Source organism: Bubalus kerabau, chromosome 1, assembly GCF_029407905.1.
Source record: "Bubalus kerabau isolate K-KA32 ecotype Philippines breed swamp buffalo chromosome 1, PCC_UOA_SB_1v2, whole genome shotgun sequence".
Lineage (NCBI taxonomy): Eukaryota > Metazoa > Chordata > Mammalia > Artiodactyla > Bovidae > Bubalus > Bubalus kerabau.
The window spans coordinates 41,657,169-41,669,685 of NC_073624.1; the positions used below are offsets into that span (position 1 = coordinate 41,657,169).

The 12,517-nt window shown below is 34.2% G+C and overlaps 1 protein-coding gene across 1 annotated transcript in view; it reads right to left on the reverse strand.

Moving 5' to 3' along the window:
- Window positions 1–3,964: 3,964 nt before the first annotated feature.
- Window positions 3,965–12,517, reverse strand: part of ERGIC2 (ERGIC and golgi 2) — a 45,011-nt gene continuing 36,458 nt past the window's right edge. The window contains exons 11-14 of the mRNA XM_055572915.1: window positions 11,873–11,970; window positions 7,938–8,100; window positions 5,010–5,092; window positions 3,965–4,848 (exon numbers count right to left, since the gene is read on the reverse strand). Coding sequence (XP_055428890.1) covers window positions 4,786–4,848; window positions 5,010–5,092; window positions 7,938–8,100; window positions 11,873–11,970 — 407 coding nt within the window. The 3' untranslated portion in view covers window positions 3,965–4,785. The remainder of the gene's footprint in view (window positions 4,849–5,009; window positions 5,093–7,937; window positions 8,101–11,872; window positions 11,971–12,517) is intronic.

Here is a 12,517-nt window from a genome sequence, read left to right on the forward strand (position 1 = left end):
AAGGTAAAATTAACTTGAGAAGGGACTAAGAGTCAAGTAGTGTATCTCATAGTGAGCATTAACAATTAGGTCAGCCTAAAGTTTCTTGGATTGTAAAGAGATCAAACCAGTCAATCCTAAAGGAAAACAGTCCTGAATATTCACTGGAAGGGCTTTGGCTACCTGATGCGAAGAACTGACTCCTTAGAAAAGACTCTGATGCTGGGAAAGATTGAAAACAGAAGGGGACGACAGAGGATGAGATGGTTGGATGACATCACTGACTCGATGGATACCAGTCTGAGCAAGTTCAGGGAGTTGGTGATGGACAGGGAAGCCTGGTGTGCTGCAGTCATGGGGTTGCAAAGAGTGGGACACAACTGAGTGAATAAACTGAACGTTTCTAAAAATATCAATGTTTCAAAGTTCCAAGAATCACATGCAAATTTCCACATAACTTTTCCCCTGTACATTTTCTCTGCAAATCTAAAAATTATGTTTTGGGAACCATATACATATATGAAAAAATGCTCACTACCTAGATTACCTTTTAAAAATATAACAAATTGCCAGAATTGCTGATTTTAAGATATAACTGACTTGAGAGATAGGAATGCCCTGTGAGGTGCAGATACAATTATGACAACGGATACTTAACTGAAATTGAGTGTTAACAGCTAGAGGAGCTCTCTGATATAAAATAGATTAATATTTTAGGTGTATCCCTACTTTATTTGAAATATCAGTTCCAAGCTAGAATTGTAAATGGGTTGGAAAGATGTGGAGTTGGGTCAATTTCACCAATTCTAGAAATCAAAGAAATCTAGAAATCTAGAAATCAAGAAATCAAAGGTAAGTATAATACAAGAAATCATCCAATTAATTTGTATAGTTGCTTGAAAGCAGAAGAGAATTTACAAAATATTTACTACATAATTATATGCCATGTTGTTGAAGGTCTGCTTTAGTATGTAGTATGTATCTTACATCAATGTATACCTTTTGACACACCTCCTCATTCTGGGCTTTACATTAAAATTATTACACAAATAGCATAAATGAATTCGGAAGAACTGTTAATGTCTTTTGATAAATACAACTTGCAGTTGCTGAAACAAAACCATTAAATGTTTTGCTGATTATAATCTGTTTGGGGCTTCCCTTGTGGCTCAGATGGTAAAGCGTCCACCCGCAATGCGGGAGACCCAGTTTTGATCCCTGGGTTGGGAAGATCCCCTAGAGAAGGAAATGGCAACCCACTCCAATATTCTTGCCTGGAGAATCTCCCATGGACAGAGGACCCTGATAGGCTGCAGTCCATGGGGTCGCAAAGAGTCAGACACATGGGAGTCAAATCTTTTCCTCACTCACTCGTAACACGAAAAATATAGAATAAATGGCATATGATACAGTAATTTAGCTCCATCTGAAGCAAAAGGAAAGATACTGAATGATAAAGATTGTTGTAGTTTTTCTAGGAGGAAAAAGAAGCTTAAATATGAGGAACTAAGGCTTATTTGGGGGTACATGATCGTAAAAGGACAAAAAAATTATTGTACAATTTATTTTATTGAGTCCAATCTTTAGGATTGAGACACTGAATGAGTCTTTTGTGTTTCTTTCTGTTAAAACAATTTTAAAAACTACAAGAAAAAAAAATCCAAGGCATTTTGTTTCCTACTCTTAAAATAATGCTGATTTAATCACTAAAATATTCCAAAAGGGGTGGGAGGAATTACAATAAATAAATAGTACTTGGATATTACTCCAGGCTGCATACCATAAGGTAGTGAACAAGTAGTGATCTATTTGGATAGTGCTGACAAAGGGTGACTCATTTTGGCTTAAAGGTTTGCTAGACCTCCAAACAGACAGGGGAGAGCTTAAGTACTAGGTTAAAGGCCTGATGAGATTTTAAAGATCCTAAGGCTCAGGTTAAGTAATTTAAAAAATACACACATCTCAAACTTAAGTTTAAAGGTTTTAAATTGTGAAACAAAGGAGCTGCATGTACATTTAATTTTTGGTACCTGAATTACTAACCTAAGACATCAAAAGACAATGCACAACATGTGTCTTTATACCATTAAAAAAATTAGATCTTAGTCATTCCTTTATGAATTCCAAAGCTTGTATTAAAGATTATAAACTCTGTCATTAGTAAAGTTTTATTACAAAAATTCAGTGCTTTATATCATAAAATGTATATGAGAAAAGCATAATATTAATCATCTAAGTCAAGAATTAGAAATGTGAAATTCTGAGTTAAGCTTTTCCCAAGAGGTAGTCTGAAGTATACAAATACTGCAGCAGAGATTATTCATCTTTTTCATTTAAACATTTCATCTCTTTTTATAGGCTGTATGTATGCAAACACAGATGAAAAAGAAAACTCATTTCACATAATTCCAGATCTCAATATTAAAATATTTAGGATGGAATATATACACATAGATACTATGAATGCCCTAATAAAATAAAAAATTGAGTAATAAACTCAGGTGTCCTACTAGAGGCATCCCCAGGTACATGCCAATAGACAGATAGGCCAGTACAGTGTTCTCTGCCACGGAAAAGAAACACTTGGTGAGATCAAAAACTGCTACTAAATCCTAATACACAAGTGTACGTCATCACCCATCATACAAAGGGCTGGTCAGAATCTTAATACTTTGATCGCCCAAAATCTGACCCTGACTATTCGAGGGATTTCAGGTGAAAACCTTTCATAACTTTTAAAATGGAAATCAATGGCAAAGTAGTATTTTGCTTCAAAGAAATTCCTTTTATACTCAGTTTTAATGGGACAGATTAATACCATTACAATTTTAATATGGTATTTGGAAAACAAAACGGTAACAATTAAAAATCATATATAAGTACCAAAATAATTTTTAAAATCCTTCTTAAAGATACTCAACTTTTATAATCCTAATTGAAAGAAAATAATTCTAAATCAATAGTTTTTCCTATTAAAATAACCCTGAAACTTAACTGAATTTTCTGACAAGCAGATTCACAGAACCAACATTCAGTCTAAAATAGCTAAAATTCTAATTAAAAATTCCTTTTCCCAGTCTACCTTCACTGGAAATAACATCTGAAGAAATCAGAAATTTCTAAATAATGAGAAGGCCTTTCATTATTTGGAATTTTCTGAATTTGAAAATCTTTCAAAGCATAAACTTGTCACATATTAGTTAACTTAATGGCTCTTAATCATATTAACTGTATATTTTAAACAATGATGCTTCTCTTATTATTTGTAAAACAGCATTCTTATATAAGCTTTACTATAAAGTAGTTTTATCAGTATTTCTTCTTCTTTCCATTATCTGCCTCAACTGCTTTCAACAGGACATTTTCTCTTTTACCTTTTAACAGAAAGGAATTTGAAAAACTCTAACTTGTGGTGTCCTATTCTCTAAAAACCATTTAAAATCTTGTCTTTTAGTCTTGGTCTTGTTACTTACCTGGAATTTTTGTTTCCCCATTTCCCTAAAAGACTTAAACCATGAGGAACTGGTTGATGATTCTTCTACTGTCATTATAAAGCATTACAAAAGGAAAAATGATGTTGGCACACATATTCCAAATTTAGGTTTTAACAGCACCTGAGTGATATACCCCTCTTTTTTAAATCTTTTATATCATCTAGAAATTTAAAATTAATCCTTAAATAATAAGAAATCTAGACCAACACAATCTAATACAGAATCAATCACATTCAGGACACTCTGAATGCAGATAGTTCTTTCATAATACAGTTTTACAGTTTAAATGTTTAATATGATAAATATTTAATCATATTAATGTTTAATATGACACTGTTTAATATGATAATCTCTCAGATCTGACATTATCTTGTCTTACTTAAATATTTGCCTCATACTTCTATTTTTAAGTTACCCTGTTGCCTACTACCACAACACATAAAAAATGCTACTTTTCCTCTTAATATTTTACAAACTGATAATTTCCATCATTAGCAGTGGATCTTTTTATTACTCATCCCCTGTTCCCAAACTATAACAAGAATAAGGATATTAGGAAACTTAGCATCTTTTTTTAACAATGTGCTTTCTTATCCCTGCATACGTGCCCACTATACAATTTGTGAATGATACCTCTGTTACATATTACAGCATCTGCCCTTCTAAGTATTTACCTTAGTCTTTCATGACCTTGCCTTGAACAATCAGAAATGTCAATAGCCAGAGTTTAAAGAAAAGCAGTTACCACCCTAAGACCCAAAATTGGATAAATGGTCTTGTCATTATGGCTTAACAGTAATATATGGCTATAACATAGGGACCCCACCTTTTCCTTTATTAACAATGTGGCCTGACCACACTTTTTAAAGTCTAGACTAGTTTTCCATATGTTTTACATATTTTATTCTGACATCATATCTTTAAAAAAACAAAGAGATGAAAACATTTGCACTTATCAATGCCATTTTCTTTAGATGTGGTTTGACTTCTTCCTTCAGGCTCTTTGTCATCAAGAAGCAAGGTCTGATTTCAATACTGCCCATCTGCTATGAAAATATCAGAAGGGGTCATGTTCAAAGCGATACTCCAGCTGGGCGTATTCACTGATTAGATTAGCTGCATAATTTCTTCTAGAACATTTGTAACAGACACGAAACATATAGGATTTCAGTTTGGGTTTCTTTTCCTCCCTAGGTGTGATTTCTGCTTCTCATTCATATTTTCTTTTCTTTGAATATATTGCACAATATTTTATTATTAAAAAAGGTTTTATGTCTCAGGCAAAAAGTTCTTCTCCTTTACTTGGGAGATGTTAATGTGTATTATTTTCTAAAAGAGGTACATGGTTGTCCGTGTGGCCATCTTCAAAGGGAACCTAGGGAGGAACAAAAAGACCAAAGTATGAGTTTTATTTCTTACACTATTTCCTCTAAACATAATGCTTCATTTTGGGCAATTTCTTTCAGGCACCAAGAGCTAATATTTAGATTTAACAATGATACTATGACCTGGGATGGAAATCACTGTATCACTTACAGAATTGACAGGTTTGTAGGCTCCAAGTCTGAAACGACAGTAAATTATTTCAACTATAAATTTGCCAATTCCATGTAGCATGCCTGTAACAACAAAATGTTTGTTTTTAATTAAATTATGCTTTTAATGAAATTTCTTCCTATATTATTTATTTCCTAAATTTGTGAGTAAGAATATAAAACTCAACTAATTACAATGGAATAGGTTAAGGAAGGTAACAGTTTGCTTTACTGACATCCACAGTTAAAAATATCAAGACAACTGGATTTTAAAATAAGTGAACTTCTTTTCAAAATCAGAAGGCCACATAATTCATGACCTTGACAAAGCAATCTTTTCAAAGGTGCTTAATGTATCTTACACCACCACAAATGTCAATGACTCTGTTGTAAATAAAGCAGTAACCACAAAAGCTATTCATTTAAAAAATATAATTCAAACTATAAACTCCATGTAATATTAAACAGAAGTTAGCATAAAAAAGGAACTATTTAGGTTGGTACAAAAGTAACTGCAGTTTCAGACTGAATTTTAAATCATTATAACCAGGCTCAAACACATCTTTTTTTAATTAAAATAGGAACAATTACAATCAACACATTGTTGCCAATGAGAAATAAGTTTGCTTATTCCTGTAGCATAAAAATCCATGCTTTGGGATTCAATGAAGTCTTGGAAAGTATCTTCTGCCTCCTGCTGGTTTTGGAAGCATTTTCCCTGCAAGAAGTGGTCAAGATGCTTGAAGAAGTGGTGTCAGTTGGTGAAAAACCAGGTGAATACAGCAAATGAGGCAAAACTTCATAGCCTGATTCATTCAACTTTTGAAACTCTGGTTGTGCAACCTGCAGTTGGGTATTGTTGTAGAGAAGAACTGGGCCCGTTTTGTTGACCAGTGTCAGCTGGAGGTGCTGCAGCTTTCGGTGCTTCTCACTGATTTCCTGAGCATACCCGTCAGATGTAATGATTTCACCTACCGAGGATTAGATGGGTGGCAGACCACCAAACAGTGACCATGACCCCTTTTCTGGTGCAAGTTTAGCTTTGGGAAGTGCTTTGGAGCTTCTGAGTTGGTCATCTCTGGATGTCATATACAGCCCACTTTTGTTGCACATCACAATCCGATTGAGAAATGGCTTGTTGCACAGACAAAGAGAAGACACTTTACCCAGAGGGATGGAATGGGGAGGGAGGAGGGAGGAGGGTTCAGGATGGGGAACACATGTATACCTGTGGCGGATTCATTTTGATATTTGGCAAAACTAATACAGTTATGTAAAGTTTAAAAATAAAATAAAATTTAAAAATAAATAAATAAAAAAAAATAAAAAAAATAAAATGAATTTTTTGATTTTCAGTCAGCTCATAAGCAGCCACTTAAATCAAGCTTTTTCACCTTTCCAAATTGCTTCAAATGCCAAATGACCATAGAATGGTTGACATTGAGTTCCACTGCAACTTCTGTAGTTCTAAGAGGATCAGCTTCAATGACGGCTCTCAACTGAAGCTGTCGATTTCCAATGGCCTGCCACTACACTCCTCATCTTCAAGGCTCTTATCTCCTTTGCAAAACTTATTGAAGCATCACTGCACTGTATATTCATTAGTAGTTTCTGGGCCAAGTGCACTGTTGCAAGTTGTCTTGGCTGCTTTACAACCCATTTTGAACTCAAATAAGAAAATCACTTAAATTTGCTTTTTGTCTAACATCATTTACATAGTCTAAAATAAATATAAAATAAAAAGTAAGTAATAAGTCATTAGCCAAAAACATAAAGTGAGAAATGAACATTAAAATGATGTATACATAAGTACATTTATTTAGAATGTATTCTAATATCAAATGGTAAATTTCAACAATGTAAAAACCGCAGCTACTTTTGCACCAACCTAATATTTCCTTTATCCTTTCTATTTTATTTTTCATTCTATATTTAACACTCAAATTTTCACAATTACAATTCTGCAAAAGGAAATGGCTACCCACTCCAGTATTTCTGCCTGGAGAATTCCATGGACAGAGGAGCCTGACAGGCTACAGTCCATGGGGTCTCAAAGAGTCAGACATGACTAAGTGACTAACACTTTAACTTTCACAATATAGCACTTCTTTTTTCTTTTAGGTTACCTTTGAGAAAATCCCATAACCTTAAAGCAAAATGATCTGAACTCATAAAATATTATTAACTAAAAATTTGGCTGCACATATTTCATAGTACAACGTATCATAAAATTTAATTTTGTATTCTATACTGTTAAAAATACCTTAATTGAAAAAGAAAATTTATGTCCAAACTATCTACTGTTTCCAGGCATTTTCTCATCTAATCCTACAATACACTTGCAAGTTAGATGATATTATTCCCATTTTTTATAGAGAGAAAATTTTAGAAAATGTAGGTGACTGACACAGGGCTACCACCATGTAAATGACACAACCTGGGTTCAAGTCTAGGCTCTCTCTAGCACACTGTGTGTGTAGTCCCTTCAGTTGTGTCTGACTCTTTGCAACCCTATGAGCTACAGCCCACCATGCTCCTCTCTTCATGGGAGTCTCCAGGCAAGAATAATAGAATAAGTTTCCATTTCCTCCTTGAGGTGATCTTCCTGACCCAGGAAACGTACCCACATCTCTCTCATCTCCTGCGTTGGCAGGCAGGTTCTTTACCTCTAGTGCCACCTGGGAAGCCCAACCACACTAAATAATCTCCCTTAAGTCACTGAATACAGTGAACTTAAGTGTAACACTTAATCAATACAATCTATGACATTTGAAATTAAATCTTAAAGAAAAAGTTCTTTAAATATCAAAACATGAAAATGTATATATTTCTTGCCCCTTTTGAGTAAAAGTATCTTGACTGAGTGTGAGCAATACTCTTAGAAATTAGACAAAAAAAAAAAAAAAACAACCCAGGAATGAATCTTAACCTGTTGTTGAAAAGATTCCTCCAACAATACCACAAAGTCTTACAAAAAACTGCCAGAAAGGCATATGCTCTTCGGTAACTGTCACCATAAGAGAGCTGAGATCATATTTCATAAAAATCCCAGAGACTCCATGGCTGCCCGCAGCATGGTTAATGACACGTTCCTAAAGGAAGGAAAAAGAAGGGGAAAGAGAGAAGGAAGACACAACAGGATTCATGTCATTAGGCTACTTGCATACAGTCAACAGGAAGCCCTCCAGCCCTCCTGAACAAGAACGACATCCAAATCTCTTCATGAATTGTCCTGCTAGATCAAGTTCTCTATTATGTATTCTTTGTATGACTGGCTTTTGAAGCAATCAAAAGAACTGAATCATTCTTTCCTATTTTCTCAAAAAAATCACTTTACATACAAGGTTTCTATTAACCCAAGACTTTAAAACTATATGGCACATTCTTCATTGGCCAAATCATTGAAAACCAGCACACTGCCCAAGAAGTTCATTTGGGTTTTTCTGTAGCATCATAAGGAAAAACCCAAATGAAATTTTTAGCCAACCCAGTACATTCCTATTTTAACATACTTTTTTTTTATATTTCTTTGCTAAGAATTTACAAAATAATTATACTTTCTGCTTGTCATTTGAAAAAATTTAAAAACAATTTCACTTTCTGTTGTTCATTTTAAATTATATGAGACATAGTACAGGAAGAAAGATGTCCATCAGCAGATGAATGGATAAGAAAGCTATGGTACATATACACAATGGAGTATTACTCAGCCATTAAAAAGAACACATTTGAATCAGTTCTAATGAGGTGGATGAAACTGGAGCCTATTATACAGAGTGAAGTAAGCCAGAAAGAAAAACACCAATACAGTATACTAATGCATATATATGGAATTTAGAAAGATGGTAACAATAACCCTGTATACGAGACAGCAAAAGAGACACTGATGAATAGAACAGTCTTTTGGACTCTGTGGGAGAGGGAGAGGGTGGGATGATTTGGGAGAATGGCACTGAAATACGTATATCATATAAGGAACGAGTCGCCATTCCAGGTTCGATGCACGATACTGGATGCTTGGGGCTGGTGCACTGGGAAGACCCAGAGGGATGGTATGGGGAGGGAGGAGGGAGGAGGGTTCAGGATGGGGAACACATGTATACCTGTGGCAGATTCATTTCGATGTTTGGCAAAACCAAGACAATATTGTAAAGTTTAAAAATAAAATGAAAATGAAAAAAAAAAAGGAAGAAAGAATGCATTAATTTGAAAGACTGACTACTGGTTCAGTTTATAAATGAAATTTTTTTCTTGAAAGGAGTGTAACTAAATTTACAAACCTATTATAGTGTGCACACTAAGTGAGAAAATAATGTTTTGTTTCATGCTGTTTATACTTCAAAAATCAAGCTTGCAAACTTCTAATACATCTCTATCATAGCATTCCAAGGGACTCTCAAGAGTCTTCTCCAACACCACAGTTCAAAAGCAGTCAATCCTAAAGGAAATCAATACTGAATATTCATTGGAAGGACTGATGCTGAAGCTGAAGCTCCAATACTTTGGCCACCTGATGCAAAGAGCTGACTCATCAAAAAAGACCCTAATGCTGTGAAAAATTGAATGCAGAATGGGACGACAGAGGACCGAATCAATGGACATGAGTTTGAGCAGGCTCCAGGAGACAGTGAAGGACAGGGAGGCCTGGCATGCTGCAGACCATGGGGTGGCAGAGAGTCAGACACCACTGAGTAACTGAACAACAACATCATAGCATGAAACAACTATGATACTCAGTGCTTTGTTACGACTTTTGTGTCAAGCCTTACCTGTTTCTACTACATTGTAACTAAACTACAAGCTTCAAGAAGACAAATAAGAAGGAAAATTATAGCAACTCACGTGGGTACTACAAAATCTCTTTGCCTGTTAGCACAACAGAACTATTGTTATAAGCTTATTCCTTATAAGCTTCCTTATAAGCCATTGATCAAGTTTCCAATATAAAATGACTTCATCTTAAGAGTTCTGATAAGTTAAATATAATGCCAAAATAATAAATATACTGTCGACATCTATATGAGTAGATGTTGTTTCAGGGATCATGGTGTCTACATAACAAAAAACTCGTAACGGTTCACTTTTCGTCCAGGACCAATAAAGGTCAGTGCTGACCTTCTTATCCTCCATCCATTCTGCCAACTTCAGTTACTTTTTCTGACAGTGAAACACAACTATTGTAGTTACCCTATCAGTACAAACACACCCCACAAAGGCCAAATGCTCTGGGATTCTGTTTTTCTTTTTGATTTACTTATATCCTAGAGATAATTTCATATCAGTAAATAGGTATCTTTTTCTCTCTCTCTTTTTAAAGTTGCATGCTCCCCCACGTATGGATGTACCATGTGGGTTGTTTCCAGTCTCTGCAATTACAAATAACACAACTAACAGCCTCATACACACATCACTTCTATTCTCTTATATCTTTGGATTCAATTTATAGAAGTAGGATTGCTATGTCAAAGGATAAATGCATACATCATTTTCCAGATATTGCCTAACTCCCTTCCAAGCTATTATGCCACTTTACACTTTCTTAGCAATGTATATCACTCATTTTCCCCAAAGCCTTGTCACTGTGTAGACTGCCTGACCTTCCAGTGTTGCCAACCTTAGCGAGAAATGGTATCTCCCCAGCCATACAGAAAAGCAAACACAATATATACTTATCGACACTTTAGCTAGTTTCTCTCTCTCTCTCTGTGTACACACACACACACAGTTATATATATATACTTGGTTTTTCCCTTCTGAACCATTTTAAAAGTTATAAACACATGATACTACATCCATAAAAACTTTAGTACTTAGATTCCTAAGAATAAAGAAAATTCTATAGTTATTGAGCTCATAATCAACGTAAGTCATAAGATTATCAAAGGAAAATCTCATATGGAGGAAAGCAAATTTTTAAAAGCACTTAAATTTTGCTATTTTTCTGGATACTAGTATTTGAATATTCACCACATTTGAACACAATAAGTAAATATAACTTATAAAAATAAACAAAAGAAGAAAAAAGAGAAGGAAAGAAAGAAAATATGGTCCCAGAGTAGATGAGCAATCTGTTAAACTGTCCAATTCTAAAACTCTGCTCCTCACTGTCAATATTTATTTATAGAGCCATCTACCCTAAGGTTACAGAATCTTTTTCCTCTCAATTATTAATAGATGAATACAAAGCCCTAACTTAAGAAGGAAAACCCTCTAAACCTGCTATGTGAGTCACAATAACCATGCATGCCCCAGGGTAGGTGCATTAATTAAAAAATAATGGTGAAATTAGAAAATCTGTTGGCAGATAAAAACCTGCTTATACCAATACATAGGAAAACATCAAAAATTAAGATATTAAGAGTAAAATAATTAATATCATCATAGTTTAACAGTTTTTTATTGACAGAAAACATTCTAGATTTTTAAAATCTACTTCTTTTCTTCTTCTAATACATATATTTAGTACCCATTTCTGATATTTTATTTGCTTAAAATAAAAGGTCAATCAATGCATTCCAAATTTTAAATGAGGGAGGGCATTACCAATACTTCAACCTAATTTTGTAGCAGAAATATAAATGCTTTAAAAAATTCATTTTAAACCTATAATGGAAAATAATTTCAAAAATAATGTGTTAAAAAAAAATTCTACTTTTTTAAATTTAATGCTTTTGAACTTTATTGAAATTTAATGTTTTTGAAATTTAAATTTTTTTTAATTTGAAATTTAATGTTTATCTTTTTGTCAGTTTTTCTAAATGTCCTATGAACATCTAATAACAATGTACATGATACAAACTTTTAAATATATTTGTGGAAGATACAAGATTTAAAAGATCATTTTACCAGTTGGATTCAACTTACCCTTTCTGTCACGGCAAACTGATGGGTGTCTGCTGAAATTTTATATGTATGTAATTTTGTTGGCACAATTGTAATAAAATATTGAAACATCTGGTTGTCTAGAATAAAAACAAAATGTAGTTTTTTCCATCAATCTAGTAGCAATGAAACTGCTTCCAAATATATCATTCTTCTATTAAATACATCTAATCTGAGATTTAATGCTATTTATAACAATGTCTAACAAAAAAGTATTATACAAGAATCAATGAAAGCAATAATTCATGCTTGATAAAACAAGTAAGTTTTCAGTAAGCATAAAAGTCACACACACATATTTATTCAGTTCAGTTCAGTTGCTCAGTCGTCTTCAACTCTTTGCAACCCTATAGATCGCAGCATGCCAGGCCTCCCTGTCCATCACCAACTCCCGGAGTTCACTCAGACTCACATCCATCGAGTCAGTGATGCCATCCAGCCATCTCATCCTCTGTCGTCCCCTTCTCCTCCTGCCCCCAATCCCTCCCAGCATCAGAGTCTTTTCCAATGAGTCAACTCTTTGCATGAGGTGGCCAAAGTACTGGAGTTTCAGCTTTAGCATCATTCCTTCCAAAGAAATCCCAGGGCTGATCTCCTATAGAATGGACTGCTTGGATCTAAGGGACT